Below are 17,214 nucleotides of genomic sequence, written 5' to 3' on the forward strand. Positions count from 1 at the left end.
GCAATCAAATCAGCATGACATTCTCCTACTAGCAACCCTTTACTTGTCTAGAGGCATGATATTGTCGGTTTCATCTACCTGCTTGACAATTGACCACCTTTTCTTGTTATAGACTCCACCATGATTGCATGAATGAATGAATCAGTGAGTGTATTGTAACTTTCAATCGGGATTCATATTTATGCAAGAGAAAGTACAACTTACCCTAAGGCTCTAATGTTAATATGTAGCATATATTTTACAATTAAAATTAAGCAACACCATAACTTTAATACTGCACCAAAAAGTTTTATAGTAATATACTGTTACCAATATGCAGTCCTGTAAAATTATTTACACACTTGTATAATTAATCCCTAGCCACTTGAGCACAGTTTGTGTAAAATGGCTTTGGTGGTAACACCTGCACAGCATTTGCCAAGAATTCTTATGGGAACTGTACATAGACATATTCCTAGTCGCATAAAAAAACATATTTTTATTTAATGCAAGCTGTTTCAACTTCCTTTTGAAACTTTATGTAGCTGTGTGCATGTCACAGCAGAATTGTAGCTGTGAATTTACTGGTGGTATAGCGCAGTGAGGACAAACTTTCTGCAGGTTTCTTCTGTATCCAATGAAGGGTCAATATTTCCCCTTGAATGCCTTGTTCATCTCTGTTTCATGCAATTCGGGTTGCTCTGGATGACTGCTGCCATGAAATATACCCTACATCCTGGTTTGCCTTCTCTATGCTAACATCATTCAAATCTTTCTTTAACTCCTGTATATTAAATTTAGACTTAATAATGAGTTGATTTACACCACCTTTATCATATTATATGCATTTAAATCAATAGCTACAACTTTACAATGCATAGAGAAACTATGAATTACTTACTTATGTTGTTGCTTGTCTAAATATTGTGCCTCAAGGCACAAATCAAATATAGCACCAAAACATTTGGACAATAGAACCAGTTGTTAAACTGTACACTATTGATGCATCACCATCATCATCATTTCTCTTCCCATATTTGAGTGATGAAGATGTAAGCTTAATCAGTCAAGTCATAATGTGGCTGATTGGTCTATAGGTTGACCTAATAATTAGAGCTAATTATTTCTGTTAGGTGAAAATACAATACAAAAAAGGAGAACAAACCACAAAGCAGTTACATGAATAATATAATATTAACTGCTTATGTGTTCTCCTCATAATCATGAAGGTTTCCCCTGGGTTCTTTGATTTCATCCTACTGTCCAAGTCTGGACATAAGTTAAACTGTGCCAAGCTATATGTGTTTGACCCCAAAATGTATGTGTTCATCCTACCGTAGACTGGCATCTCATCCAGTGTTCCCAGTATCGGCTCCGCAACCACTGTGACTCTGACCAAGATGTACAGTACAATGCAACAAAATACAGCAAAATGCAATACACTACAGTACAATACAATACAATACAATGTACAATAATACAATACAATACGATACAATACAACGTAATAACTGATTACATGTTCAAGCAAAACGTGAACTTAGCGACCTCTACTTGTTTAAGGTAGAACTGCAAGCAAACTTCAAATAGTGAAGCACGTGATAAGTAACAAATATGTCTCGTTAATTTAAGACATCCTTTAGTCACTACTTTATTGTTTATAATAAGTCAATATCACTAAAAAGATCACAACTTGTAGATGGATACACTAAAGAGACACGGCTGCTACGCTGAAGTCCAGTCAGGTGTGAAGATTTCGCCAATTCAAACAAATACAAGCATGGAGAGGGAGAGAATGGACTTGAAGAATAATGAGAGAGCTTGAGGGAGCAGGTCTGATGGAGGTCAGTGCAAAAAACCCCACAATGTTTCAGTTAAAATTAATTCTGAATTTGATAACAGTTTAAAGATTCACATATAAGCAAAAATAAATAAAAAAAAGGTCTTTTGACCCTAAAAGTCAACTGGTGATCCATTTGGCAAAACTGAAGAATGCTTAATATTTTCACAATTTTAAGGATTATTTTAGCAAATCCTAAAGGGTAATGCAAAACAAGATGCCCCGATAGTAGAAACAGGTCAATAAGCAAGCTGTATGAGTGAATGTGAATAACACATTTAAGAGATTGATGTTGACTGGCACCGTGGTATTGAAGTCAATCAGTGATATATTCTGTGTCTGTCATAAGGAGATATTAAGTCATATTTGATCCTTTCGAGGTACAAACTATGATGAAACAAATGTACGAGGTGCCACCGTGACCAGTTTTAGATTATTATTATTATTATTTGTTTTGTTTTTACATCTATTGCTACTATAAAATTTTATATATATATATATATATATATATATATATATATATATATATATATATATATATATATATATATATATATATATATTTCTTATTTCTCTTTGGACAGCATGCCCCAGACCCCAGACCAGGTAAAGACTCTATCTATAAATTTGTAATGAAGACTGTGCATCATTTACTAACTCACATGCTGTAATGCAGTAAAAGAAATATATGAGTTCTTCATCTCTCTCTCTCTCTCTCTCTCTCTCTCTCTGAGAATAGTTCTTAGTGCACTGAGTAAGTGGGTGACATTACAGCTTGCAAAGCAATTACTATTGCTATGCATTAGAAATAGGTTGTATCCATTCATCCAGTTGTTTTCTATGCATTAGCACTTGATTGAAAAAGAGCATCAGTTAGCTTCTTTATCTGAAATCTTGGCTATATTAATAACTAACATAACAGTCGTATAAAATACATTATGCATTAGAAATAACACAACAAATGAAAAATATCAATTAATTGCTTATAATACTGATACATAATATAGCAATAATATAACAATAGATAGATAGATAGATAGATAGATAGATAGATAGATAGATAGATAGATAGATAGATAGATAGATAGATAGATAGATAGATAGATAGATAGATAGATAGATAGATAGATAGATTATTGTTGTTGTTGTTATTATGATAAATATTAGTTTTATACATAGTAGAAATAATGCGGGCCATGGTAAATTCTTATGAAAACATTTAAAAACAAAACATTAATAGCACAGTGTGTGTGTGTGTGTGTGTTTTGTGTTGGGGGGTGTAGTGTAAATATCTGTACACCTCTAAGCACACACTGAAATTGTTAGAGTTTTAGGTTCCAACTTACCTTTACCTTAATAATCCACTTGATGGCGTGAGTCCGCCACTGACCTTGGTAATTAACTCATGCTAAATATCACACTCGAGTTTAAGTGCAGAAAGGCGAGAGTTTTAAAAGGACATGAAATATACACGTGTTATGCAGAGTACAGCATTCTATGTTTGAGTACTTGGTTTTATACTTTTGGGGTTTATAAGGTTAAATGTTAGCCATTATCTGTTGCAGTTTTTTTTTAAAGTAGCAATTTAATGTTGTAGTGGTTAAGCAACTTCCTGCCTTGGTCTCCGAGTTAAATTAAACTCAGCAGCCTCTGCAACCAGTCAGTCACCAGAGGGTGTTGATGACTTCCAGAATTTGTTTTGTTGTAGTTGTTGTTGTGTTTTTTTCCACGACTTTTGTCTTCTTTGTACTCCCAACTCAGTTCCACTACATGAACTCCACTAGTTATGCCTAATGAGACTGCACTTTAGAGAGTAAATAAAATGCACATGGTACATAAACAGTCAAGTAGAAACTGGAAAAGAACTGAGTAAAAGAAAAGTAAAGGGAAAAAATAGAAGAAGAAAATAAAGTCTAAATGCGACACATCCACAGTAAGTATTTTGTTGTTAATGCAATTATTTTTTTAAATAATATCTTGATAATATATTTTCGTTGATTAAGATTATGATTTGTTTATTCTGTCGACATCCTCATGTCAAGGGCCCAACTAGATGCTGTATAAAATTAGTTTTTTCACTCGTGTACATTTCTCTAATTATACAATTTCACACTTTTTTCTTTTGCAAAATAATAGCAAAAATTCTTGACTTGTACACACGTAGCAGGGGTAATCCATTTAACTGTGTGACTCTAAAAATGGAATAAACTAAATAGAGTTAATTATACAAGCAGACAAATATTTTGATCACTTTTTCCCCCTTGACTTGTTCTGATAAAGAGCCAACCAAAGTTCTCATTATACAAGCAGTTGTAACTGTTTTGGAGAACAGTAGATTAGAGGCATGAGGGAAATGTAAATAGCTTACATTTTAATTTATAGCTAGAAACAATCCAGGTATCAGTGTTGTTGTTTTTAAGTTACAGAAACATTTTGCTATTGGTTTATGGATAATTGTAAGATACGCGTTGTTTGCTAGATATTACTAAATAAATAATTGTATGCAGAAGACCTGCATGGAAGGAACCGAACAAAATAACCAATTAAAACCAAAATACGCGAAAGTAATATTTTTTTATGTGTAACAGAAAAAACTAAATTACTAAACAAAAAAATACAATTACAAAAATATTAAATTAATTGGAAAAACTGTGTGGGTTCTGAAAGGTAGGACAACAAATATATTTAATATAAGTGTAAGACAAATATTTTCCCCTGATGACAGCGGGAAAGGGTCTCATCAGCTACTGCAAAAACTCATGGCGTTAATTTTTATAATTTCCAAAGTCGTCGCCCGAGAAGTAATGACATCTGATTAATAATGCTTTGCACCTCAGAACAGTGAATTTCTCAGTTGCTGCGTTAAGGGCGGTGATAAAAAAAAAAAGTCCATATTCATAGCTCGAATTTTGCACGCAGTCCAAATAGTTTGGCATTCAAAAGCAAAGAAATCACAGCCTGGGCAACTAATAAAATAGAAAACCTGCTCATTTTTTTTAAAGCGTGGAGAAAAGGATGGATGTTGTATTTAACTAATGACACTGCCTTTAAATGTGTTATTGTACACGAAACATGTATGCGTCGGGGCCACATTCATGCAGGTACAGGCGACTTAGGCTCTACATCAAGAATTACAAGAGTTTTATGGTCACATTGGTAATTCAGTACATTATAGGAATACGATAAATATTTGGGGGACGTTCCTGTTTTTTTTTCTCCTACACGTAGGGCTTTTTTATAATTCTCCTAAACTTAGGGCTTCTTATAATTCAAGCATTATTACAAATAGTACTTGCATTCTGATGACGCTTGCATACAATTAATTACTTTTAATTCTTGCTAAGAATTTAGTTTAGTTGGACTGACACAGAGTGCACACACATCCAGACAGAAAAAAAACACTATGAGGGCAGCGAGGATTAGAGAGAATGCTTCTTTAGAATCTGAGTAGTGCAAATGGGCAGGGCTGTTTGGTTCTTTGTTGGGTTTCTGGTGTAGTTTGTGGTCGTTTCCCTGTAAATAGCATTAAATACGCGTGTTGAATTGCATTTAGAGATGATGAGTGCTTGTTAGACTCACTAGCGCCGAGTTTTTTTCTAACATCTTGTGCCGAACATTTAACAGCCTGTCCTCCCTTTTACAAAAAGCCCCGTCTATCACTGACACCGACTTTAAAATGCTAAATAAATTCCTACAACGAGGAATACGGCTTACAGCCAAGTGAACAAATGAAAAAGGTTATGAGTGTATGCTTAGCTAATAAAATGAAATGAGGTTACAGCCAGGACCAATCGAAATAGAACAAAAATAATTGTTATAAAGTACTGCACGTTAACTATACCATTTCATTTAAAACTTTATATCAGGACTGTTAGACTTCATTCTTGGAAGGTGGCAGCACTGCAGTTTAATATTTTCATGAACCACACATTACTCACTCCACTAATTACAACGACTTTTATGGGGTGTATTTAGTGTCTTTAGACAAGCAGATATCAGTGGTTTGTCTTTTCCAGGTTCGTTATGATTTCACTAGTTGGATGCAGAATTATTTCAAAAGCTCATTAGTCAGCGTTACAATGTTCAGCAGTTATCTTCATGTCGTTTGCAACAGGAAGAACACAATGAAAAGTTAAATAATAGTGGAGTTTAAAGCACTTTTTAGCTTGCAGTTTATATTTCATACAAAAACTGGCATGTTTGTTCGCGATTTGTAGGTAATATATGAGCCAAAGCAATAAAAAGAGAATATGATCTCCGTGAAGGCAATGCCAGATCAGGTCTTGTGAAGTCTTACTCTTGTGCTGTTTAAACGAAAAATGCACATTCAAACAAAATAGTTTAGAAGGTATAACATTAAGTCCAAAAGACGGGTAACGTTGTAATGGCCTACTGAGCAAACACCAGGCAAATATTAATTCAAAGAATGATCAAGATCTAACATCTCATTGTGTATTGCACAAAAATGATCATAAGATTAATTAGAATAAAAGAAGTTGAAGTTAATATGATTACAAATCACTTGTCTAAAAAGTTAGATTATGTCACATGACCGAGCACAATATGGTGATTCGGACTATAATTCAGAAATATATTAATATTATATATTAATATTAATATTACCTGCAGCATCCAGACTCTACAGTACTAAGTATTCTATAGAATATATATATATATATATATATATATATATATATATATATATATATATATATATATATATATATATATATATATTCGGTAATAGCTTTAGACTACACGTTGAATGTTAAGTACATCTGAAAAGATTTGGTGCAGTCAGTGACACTCAACCTGGTCTCACTGTATATAGCTTATGTCTGTTTAAATATATTTTAGTGTTAGTATGAATTATCTTAAAAATATATATGTAATTGTCTCACATCCGCCCTTTTAAAGACACAGCTATTCTTATGTAGCTTGTAATTACAGTTCCTTTACGTTTATGATAAGTGCATCTTTGGGAAACAAAGGGGAAAAATAAATACCGTTTTAGATCCCATGTAGGGAAACACTCCTAACCTACAAGATGTTATCTTTATCGTTATTGAACTCTAAAGCCTATGGTGAGCATAGTTACATATAGTGAACTATATTAACATCGAGGAAGGAGCATTGTGTGCTTATAGAACTACCCTCACTTCCGCTAATAAACGTTAATTATGTGTGTTAAAGATAGAAACAATAACGGAACCTAGTTTTAACCAGTGATGAGCCGGGGTGTACAAATCTCTCTGAGAAAACCAGTGTGATCAGAAAAATTCCAGATATCGTCTATGAAGTCAAGCATGTTGTTTTTACACTCAGGTCACACTCTGCTCTCAAATAGCATACGTCTTGCCACTGAAACCATTTAAGTATATTGCTTTACAATCATTTTTAATTTTTCATATAGTCAGTTTCGATAAGTGCATTGTCAAGGACAAGATCCCCGGGTCTGAAATATATTAGCTAAGAGAGTAACTCCAAACACGAGAAAATGTTGTGTAGCTGTCTTGCTCGTGGGCCTGTAGCCTGTATTCCCAAACACATGTGCAAACAAAACCATGCAAACACATACCGTTATCAATAAATGCACATTAGCTTTTATTGTAAATGGTATATGAAACTATGATGGGATCGGGCTTATATTTTATTACTTGATCGCAAAGTTTTACATGCAGACGCTTTCCAAAAAGAAAAAAAAAGGAAAATAAGCTAAGCTTAATAATCGCTGTGCTGGTAATAAAACACTTCATATGACGGCACCCCATCAAAAGGAAACTTACTATGGCCTTTAAAAAAGAAAACATGTAAACAAATGGGGTATACGACTAAAAAGTCACGGATGTGTCGTTATCTGAAGGAAAAACGATGTCCAAAACAAGAATTAAGACTTTGTAGCTCCGTGGCTTTGAGCATAACGTTAGTCTACATTCTAGAAAAATACCTCATCAAGGACCCTCTTATTGGCTTTGAGTGTAGGCCATCCAAAACATCATCCACAACTTTCTCCCTCTGTCCAATACCTTCCCTGTCTGTATTTTTGCTCCATAAGTCTGCAGTCGACAAGCGTCCTGCTCTTAGCTTTTTGTATTTTAAGAGCCCAGATCGACCAGGTTGGAGGCCATAGGGTTCAGTATGGTGTCATGCAGGCCATGGTGGTGGTGTTGGTGGTGCAGTGAGTCCGCGCTTGGTACAGTCACGGCGCTTGGCACTGGTACTGCGCTGGGCGCCGGCGGAGCAGCCAGGCCGTGTAGAGGCTGGAGGCCGGAGGCGGAAGTGAGCAGCAACGCTGGGCTAGACGACGTGTGATCTGGAGTTCCGACCGGGGTTTTGTCCTCGTCCGAGCTGCCCATCATTGACTTGTTTCCGTTCATGGACGACGTGAGTGCGTTGTGGCTGTTCGTGTTGGAGTTCTCGTTGTTTTCCCTGAACAAAAACAAACGGGGAAAAAAACACAAGAGGCTTTTTAGAAGACCAACCAACTTTAATTCAGTGCACGTCTAGAGCCAGGAAACTTTTCAGAAAACGTCTGTACATAAATAAACTACAAATAATCGTTTTAAAAAAGCAATAAAATGAAACTAAAAAGCAGAAACTAGAAAATAAAAAATGTGTGCGTCACTTTAAACGTTTACAACTGTAAGATTACAGTATTTTTTTCAGTCATTTTTCAGTCATTTTCTGATCATGCTTAGAAACCTGATAAGTCATGTTGTACACATCGGAGTTGACTATCACTTCAAATGAAAATCAAAATAAAAGAATGTATTAAAAATAGGTATAAACGGAACCTACAGCATACTATAAAATTAATAATATGGTATGTTATTATTATAACATATTTTATATGGTAAAATACTGAAGAAAAAACATAACAAACCGGCAGCTGAGATGTTAGTTCAATCAGCTCTCTTGAGTGGTATTTAAATACACTGTTTTCTGTCTTTAATTAATTTCAGAGATTAGGTCTGTATGAATGATTAAAATCTTACCGATTAACGATTTAAAAAATACAGGTATATACTTGACTGCTAATCATGACATTAACAGAGATATGAGGCCTACACATGTCGCATCAGACATTTGTGCGTTACACAATTCAATCCCACTGTTATCTTGTACTATCAATTTATGTATGTGTAAGCGTCGCCAATAAATACATCTAAATTATTCTGAGTAGATTTATTATCTGCAATTGTATTTTCGCTTACTCTCGGGTGGCTGAAATAAGGAGTGATGAATGAGCATGCACGCTTCTGCAACACTCTATTGAGCGTTTCTATTTTAAGCCAATTACAACTCTCTAATATTAATATGATTTAGTTATGGTTGACAATGTATACATACTCGATCATCTGAGATTATTATTATTAGTAGTAGTAGTAGTAGTAGTCGTCGTCGTCGTATAGCATAATAATAATAATAATAATAATAATAATAATAATAATAATAATAATAACAACAACAACAACAACAACAACAATAATAATAATAATAATAATAATAATAATAATAATCAGCACAACTGAAAATAGCAGAAGTTTGATTCAACACCGTCTTTCTGACAACTCCTACCCCTTTAATATTTTCTTATAACTCAATTTGTAATATTATGAGAAAATCATTTCCAAACTACTTATTTAAAAAACAGTCGGGAGAATAAATTCTATTCATTTAACTGTATTAAATTAAATAAATCGTGTTTTAGTTCAGTGTAGTGAATACCAATACAGTCAGTACTTTTGGGGGATTTTTGCTCAGAGATCTACCCGGTTTCAACGCTTTGTGGTCTTGAACAAGCTTTTTAGCGGTAACATTATCCACTCTGTCATTAAAATGAGTAACTATGTACTTTCTTTACCTTTCTTTGGCCTCCGCCGCGCGGTCGCGTTGCCTCCTGTTTTTAAACCAGTTGCTGACCTGAGTGGTGGTCAGGCCGGTGGCTTCGGCCAGCTCTCGCTTTTCCCGCGGTGAAGGGTACGGGTTATGAGTGTACCATTCCCTTAGCACGCTGCGGCTCTTCTCCTTAAAGCAGTAGCTTGTCTCCTCGCCATCCCAGATGGACCGGGGCAGCGGGAACTTCCTACGTACTCGGTACTTGCCCACGGCTCCAAGCGGCCGTCCACGCAGCTTCTCCGCCTCGATGTAGTGCGCCTTGAGCCACAGCTGCTGTAGTTTCGGGTGATTGTGCGGCGAGAACTGGTGGCTCTCGAGGATTTTATAGAGCTCTCTGAAGTTTCCCCGATGGAAGGCGACCACGGCCTTGGCTTTGAGCACGCTCTCGTTCTTGTGGAGGTGTTCGCAGGCCGGCAGGGACCACAGAAATCGGCCAAGGCGCTCGATGTTGCCGCCCTGCTGCAGGACTTCGCACACGCACGCCACTTGCTCTTGCGTAAAGCCGAAAGTCGGAAGCATAGACATGGCTCGTTGCTGACAAATGCTTCGTCCAAATTATCGATAAGGACAACGATTCTCAAGCAGAAGACGCTGGAAGTCCATGAACGATACAATTTCAAAACGTCTTCGAATATCGATAAAATCCTTCTCCGAATGGAGTGGGCCCGATACTTCAGATCCACTCAGGCGAGAGTAACATACCGTATATCCATCTAAAAACCACGAGACAAACTTTTCCCTCCCGAGTGAGCAGCTCGCCGTCTTTTCTGTGCCGTTTCAGCATAGCGTTCTCCCGACTACGAAGCTCGCTCGCTCGTTTTAATAATATTATTCTAAGCTGGCAAGAAAACCGATTGTGTGAACTCTGATTGGTTGGTTATCCGACCCAGGGACGGCGAGGATAAGACAATAGTTTTAGTCAAATTATTCGCCATGGTTACGCTGTCATTCAAAGTAACCCGATATGCTTTGAGGTGGCTCCCTGGACTGGCTGACTGATTATTCCCTTCATTTAAAACCCGCCCACCGATAGAAATAATAGCCTTGATTTTCTCTGTATATTAGATTTTTTTCAAGTTCAGGGTTTGACAGACAGTTGGAGTAACCAAAGAGCGCTCGACACAGAAGGGGCGCTCCCACAGCAGAGGAAAGGAAGACGTAGAGAAAGTTGTGCACTCACAGAATTCACAGACTAATCCAACCCCAGACTTTGTACCTGTCTTTTAAAACACTTCGTCTTACATAAAACATACTTATAACATGTAAACAAGTAAGCTATGGGCACATATTGTGCGAACATACATGAAACTGTTTACATATAAAAATTCTCACTGCTAATATAACTTTCATAGAGTTCACTTAGATTCAGCCCACAGATAACTGTTTATCCAACTGTTCATCCAACGCACAGAAAATAAAAATCTATTCGTTGTTACTGATATGAACTAATAGTGGCTTACGTGAATAAATTGCATAAATGAGCAGTTTTAAAAAGAGCAGTCTTTGGAAAATAGTAGGCCTATAAGCGAAAATGGTGTGCAAATATGAGCCTAGTCTTTAGAGCGCAGGTACTCAACATGAACCGCGCGTGCGGAAACCGCTCACTGCTCGGAGGGCGCTTTAAAGATAGAATTAAATGTCTATGCGTTTTACACAGAGGACAGAGGTTCCGTTAGGAAGCATGCGGTCAAAGTGGACAGTGAACTCTGAGAGGGACGCCTTCTGCCGGTAAGTCAAGCATGCAGACTATTACTAAAATGCCTTTTTCCAAATGGTACATTTGGAAATTTATGAGAATTGACCTTTTTTCGGATATAACCGGAGATAAGAAAATAGCATATTCTCTACTGTCGGAACACGTATTAAAAAAAGTAAAACCGAATTAAAACGACTTTGATTAAAATTAAATGGCTTAATATAATTTTGCATATATTAATTAACATTTGCTAGTTATTAATCTCTGGAGATTGTGCTATTCTGTAATAATGCGCAATTGTGAACGGTTCACTTAGCGTCTCACAGCAGCCGAGGTATCTGTCTAATACACACACACACACACACACACACTATCACTTCTTCGCTCGCGCAAACGGCACAGAAAAGTGCTTCGACAGTGATGCTCTCTGATGTCGAGTTAACGATGCAACTTTGAGACCACAAGAAAGTTGGGCGCAGTCACATGTCATATGAAATTATAAAATGGCTGACGCCTGCAGGAGCATGTCAGGTTGATGTGTGAAGGATCAAAAGGTTCTGCCAATCTTGTTTGATTTTTCTACGTGCTATGGAGCCAGGGAAGCGTGTGATGTGGGCGCGAGGAGAGACAACCAGCACCGTCTAACATCTCATCACTACATTCATTTACTGAAAACAAGACACGTGTCTGTAAAACCAGTAAAATACAACATATAAGGGAAATATGATTACAGTGTTTAAAATACCTATCTATACACAATGTGTAGTGTCTATTGAATTTATATTTACTACACCTATCAGCATTCTCCCCTCTCTCTCTCTCTCTCTCTCTCTCTCTCTCTCTCTCTCTCTCTCACACACACACACGCAAACTTTTAACTGAACAGTTATTAATATACATTTGGCAACGACCTGCTACTGAATATAGGCCAATTTGTTTAACCAAGCCAATAATAATAATAATAATAATAATAATAATAATAATAATAATAATAATAATAATAATGTGCACTGGATGTGTATAAGTATGTATTTGCTCTTTACTTTTTTTCTACTAACGTAGTTCTACTGCTACGCATTCTGTGTCAAGACAGTGTCTAATATTGTAACCTCTTTAATTCGTGTTTAAAGAATTTTAGCACATGTTCGTAAGCGCAAAACCTAAACGAACAAATCTAACGTGGACAATTGCAGTGTTAATGGACAAGATTTGTCCCCCCAGTAGCCTATATAGACTACGGTGTTGTAAACAAAACCTTAATGGACAGATGTGAGTAAATATGATGGTGGGCTTAACAATTTCTTTTTATTTTCTGTCTAAGAAATCTGCTGTTTAATGATTAAAGTAACAAAATATATATACATACATATAATGAATATTAAATATTAATCATAAATAGTTTTTAATTAAATGTCTTTCAATAAATCAACAGGTGGTTAATCATTTTAATATTGAAATAATCCGTGTGCACAGGCTTCCTAACGTTAGAGGGTCTTGAGTAACACTGGATCCTTCAGGCAGACTAACCTACATCGGCTGGAATTAATGACCACATCTTCACTACAAACAGAGGTACAGATTCCTGTTGACCTATCGATTAAGATCCAAAGCAAACAGAGTGCACTTTCAATCGTGCCTAATTGAGACAGACGGATTTTGAATGGATGTATAATAGAGGGGTTTGATTGGGAAGTATCAACCTTTTACTCTAACTCGGACTGCGTGGCAGTGACATGGCCAATCAGGACTACTCGTCTCGTCTTGGCAGTGTTTGTAAACAGCTTGTTTCCACGGATCGTTGTGATCAGAGCGTCCCGAGAGCCGCGCGCCGCTGATTATTACAGCGTTGATGAATGGGGATCGCGTTTCGACTAATAGCCGCCCCCCTGTTTTCACAACCTCCCAGTACTCACCCGAGCGCACACACGACGACCTCTGCTAATTGGACTGATTAGGGCAAGATGGGATTTTAAAAAAAATCTTTGTCAGAGAGCGCAGGCGGCCAGTACAGGATGCTGCTTTGCTTCGCTTGACAGCGAGGAAGCGGCTTGATGAGTTACATTCCTGCAGCAATGTCATGCTTCGCGGTGAGAACATGAATTAATCCCAGACGCTTGATGTCAGTATGAATTTGAGTGGAAAACGAACGCAAGACATCACTGCTGTAATCAATATAGATATGCGCATTAGGAGAGGATGATTGTTGGGGATCATAAGTTCAAAACAGAAAAAAAAACCTCAGTGAAAACAGACCGGACACAAATTCAGTATAAATCTCAATCAGTATATAGGGAAAGTTCTCTTAGATTATTCCTGACAGATCGTTGATAAACATGCGTTTTAAGACTGCACTGTGACCCGGTGCAGGTGTCCTGTTTTAGATCAGACAGTGGGTTTCAAGGTCAGGCAGGTAGCTATCTAAAATAATTGATTCACTCGTCTGCTCAAATATGAACAATTGCGCCAGAAGTGTTGCTTCTGTAGATTAATAGAATTTATCGTGCCCTCGGACTACTGGTTAGGTGGGGCATGAGCACTTGATGTATGTTTGACCTGCGTTGTCCCAAGAGGCGCCGGCTGCGCGTGATATCTGCGGGATCTGTTTAGTGTCCGCGCGACGGCAGGCGTAACCCGGCACTACACCGCTCTGTACATTGAACCAGAGCAGACAAGAACAGAGCGCAGGGTGACCTGGGTGAGATTTCCCGCCGAAACGACTCAGTTTATAGTTCCCGTCCGACGTCTAAAGGCCACTGACGCAGTTTCCTCTTAAACACCGCTGCGCACGTCTCTGCAAAAGCTCACGCGCGCTAAAGTTCGACCGCAGACCGCAGATACACGCTTCATTTATGAAATGAGGAGCTTTGTCTGAATGATAGGCAATTCATTACGATAACAAATTAAAGTAGTTTATATTCAAAATAAAATTAAACACGTTCCGAAATGTTTTATAGATAAACATTTCACAGCTATAAACTCTAACGCGTAGTAAATAAATCACAACAGTTCCCCATCATATCACGCACGATAAAGGAACTGGTAAAATATAATATTTGTGGTATGTATACTTATTAGCTATTAGTTTATATATATATATATATATATATATATATATATATATATATATATATATATATATATATATATATATATATATATATATATAATACGTATGTCATGGAGCTTGAGGAATAAGAAATATTAATAAACATAATTTACTTTAAATCTAATGAATAGAGATTCAGAAGGTAAGATGTTGTCAAGGCAAGAAGTAATCTCAGTCAGAATGATTGCCTTTTGAATAAAATCCACTTCTTTATTTGCTGTACTTGAGTTTGTCTCTACACACACATTTTCACATGACTGTTTATTTTCTCTAACATTCTTACATGTAGCATTTTGGATTTATTACTAAATGTGTATGAATTTATTAGACAGTGATTTAAAGTTTTCACCAAAGTGATATCACTTAAATAAATGTCCCAGTGTGTTGTATGAGCTTTATTAACTTGTAATGTCACTTGAAACAGGAAGTTCATTTGTTGTCACAGTCAAATGACACAGAAACAGACAGTTGATGAGAAGTGTACAGCACAAACACCACACTGTTGATTTGTATGCCATTGTCTAATAGCTTTTAGTATGTATGTGTTTACAATGGAGTGTGCTGGCTCATAGAAATCCTCTATATTCCATACATGTTTTGATATAATATTGTTAGTATATTAGTAATAAACTCTTTAAAATGGGGGTGGGGGGGTGTAAAAAAAAACCCCATCTGTTTCAAGTTAGGTAAAATATCATTGTATTGGGAGAGGGCTTCTATATAATGTCTGTATTTAAAGATGAGCAAAAATGGTAAGATAAAATAAGATTTATTAATTTGCTGCATTAATAAAGCTATTTCACTGCTTTTGACAGAAAGCTGTTTATAATAACATGGCCATTAATATCGCATTACTGTAATATAGTCATAGTGATATGAAACCCCATAGAGTAAAGATTTGTTAAAGCGTTTGCCATCTTATTCGATCTTATTAGATAATTCTATTTAAATTCAGTCATGTCAAAGCGTATGAATTATAAACATTGGTTCAAAGTGCAATTATTAATCTACTATTGTTGTAAAAGTGAATTTGAGAAAGCTGTAGTACACCTACCACAGTTATAATAAAGGGAAATTTTCATCCCTTTTCTAAATCAGTTCTGAAGGAAGTATCCAACAAAATCTTCTTTTGAATGAATAGGAAGCTATTCAAAAAATCTATTTAATATACATGACCATATTTAATATACATAATATCTGCACATTAAAACTTTTAAATGATGACATAATGATTCCACTAATCAAATATTTTTTCTTTGCTTAAGACATTCTTATTTAATAAGCCCTAAAAGTTTCAGTTCACATCTCACTTCTGACAGAGCGAAGTGACTAGAGGACATGTCTTCATTTATTCCAGAGCATAGCAGGTTTATAAGAGCAGAAACACATGTTCACATTACTTACCTCCAAAGTTTGTTCTTGTTTCACACTTCTCTTGGTCAGCACTAGTTTCCATCAACACTAAAGTGGCAGTGAGTGAGACAGGTTTGATGGTTGGTTTGCCACACACAGGAGACAAAACAGAATGGTGAAGCAGCTGGTGAGAATATTTCAGGCATGTAGGCTTTAAAGCACACATTAATGAATCACCATTCTGGTGCTCTGTTATTTTAGTTATTGCCATAGCTTAGGTGTGACCTAGTTGTGCATTTTATTCAATGACTTTCAGAACTATCAGAAAACTGCATTCGATTTATTAATTTATCATGTGCTATTTGAATTACACATAATTTGCTGTCATTGATATAGTTAAAAATAGATCACTATACAAGAGCTTTAAATGAATGGACTCATTTGTCATTATCATTTGTGTACAACCAGCCAATCCGCAAATATTTCATGCTAAGCATATTTCCATACATGATGACAATGCATAAATCACTAAGATGGACAGGAGTATGTGTATATGGAGCTCATGTGCAACAATGAATGCACAGAGAGTCTGAGAGGGCAGGAATCTTCACAGAGTGAGGGAGCAGGATTACTGTGAATTGCTTACAAATTGCATTTATACCCCAGGCTCAGGCCACCCACACTATTTGTACTCTAAATTCATGTCATAATTAATATATCTGCTCTGATGTAAATAAAGCATCCTGAATTAAAAAAAAACTGTTTATTACTGGGTGGCCAAACTATGCTTAAAATCAGTTCATTGTCCTTTGGTAAGAATTTGTGGAATTGATTTTATGTCATTTTTTTGTGTATTGAGTTGATGATTCTGTTGAGTATTTGAATATTCTGTATTTTGAATAAACTGTAAATATGGCATAGATTATTATTTCTATCTGGCTATTACACACGCTACCTTACGTAGGCATAGGCACACGTTATCTTACATCAGTTACATTATATTGATTATTGTGTCCATAACAGACAACCTGCCGAACACACATCTTAAGAAACATTAATGTCCAACATTAGCTTCATGTAATAAAATGCCTTTGTACTTTTAGAAGTACATTGGTCAGTTGGTTCATACCATAGTTCCTTAGATGAAATTAATTGATAATTGTCAGAAAATTGCAGTATGATATTTTACATTTAGTTTAGATCTATTCATACAGTCACCAAAACACAGAATAATACAGACCTACATGCAAACAATAAACACTGCAAACATTATATTAGGACCAGTTGACTGACATTTAGACCATTTGTGTGAAATGTATATTCCTGTTTTAATTTCCGCAG

General features: G+C 36.2%; 1 protein-coding gene and 1 long non-coding RNA gene across 4 annotated transcripts in view; one reads left to right on the forward strand and one right to left on the reverse strand.

The window, feature by feature from the left end:
• Positions 1-17,214, forward strand: part of LOC131345511 (uncharacterized) — a 42,084-nt gene that overhangs the window by 6,837 nt on the left and 18,033 nt on the right. For 2 of the 3 annotated variants that reach the window (XR_009203492.1, XR_009203491.1), the window contains exon 3: positions 12,888-12,986. The exons of the other annotated variant lie outside the window; for it this stretch is intronic. This is a non-coding gene — a long non-coding RNA (uncharacterized LOC131345511). The remainder of the gene's footprint in view (positions 1-12,887; positions 12,987-17,214) is intronic. 3 annotated transcript variants of the gene reach the window in all.
• On the reverse strand, positions 7,236-10,716 carry six2a (SIX homeobox 2a). Its single transcript, XM_058378436.1, has 2 exons — positions 9,684-10,716; positions 7,236-8,248 (listed from the first exon to the last, which is right to left on the reverse strand). Exons 1-2 carry the CDS (start codon positions 10,241-10,243, stop codon positions 7,915-7,917), a joined length of 894 nt encoding a protein of 297 aa, XP_058234419.1. The 5' UTR covers positions 10,244-10,716; the 3' UTR covers positions 7,236-7,914.

The sequence above is a fragment of the Hemibagrus wyckioides genome, linkage group LG03, assembly GCF_019097595.1.
Source record: "Hemibagrus wyckioides isolate EC202008001 linkage group LG03, SWU_Hwy_1.0, whole genome shotgun sequence".
In the NCBI taxonomy this organism is placed as follows: Eukaryota; Metazoa; Chordata; class Actinopteri; order Siluriformes; family Bagridae; genus Hemibagrus; species Hemibagrus wyckioides.

Bases quoted from the DNA above. Each gene is read 5' to 3' on its own strand.
- six2a (XM_058378436.1), bottom strand. From the start codon at position 10,243: ATGTCTATGCTTCCGACTTTCGGCTTTACGCAAGAGCAAGTGGCGTGC. The intron at 8,249-9,683 runs GTAAAGAAAGTA...GTTTTTGTTCAG, and splicing joins GCGGCGGAGGCCAAAGAAAG to GGAAAACAACGAGAACTCCA.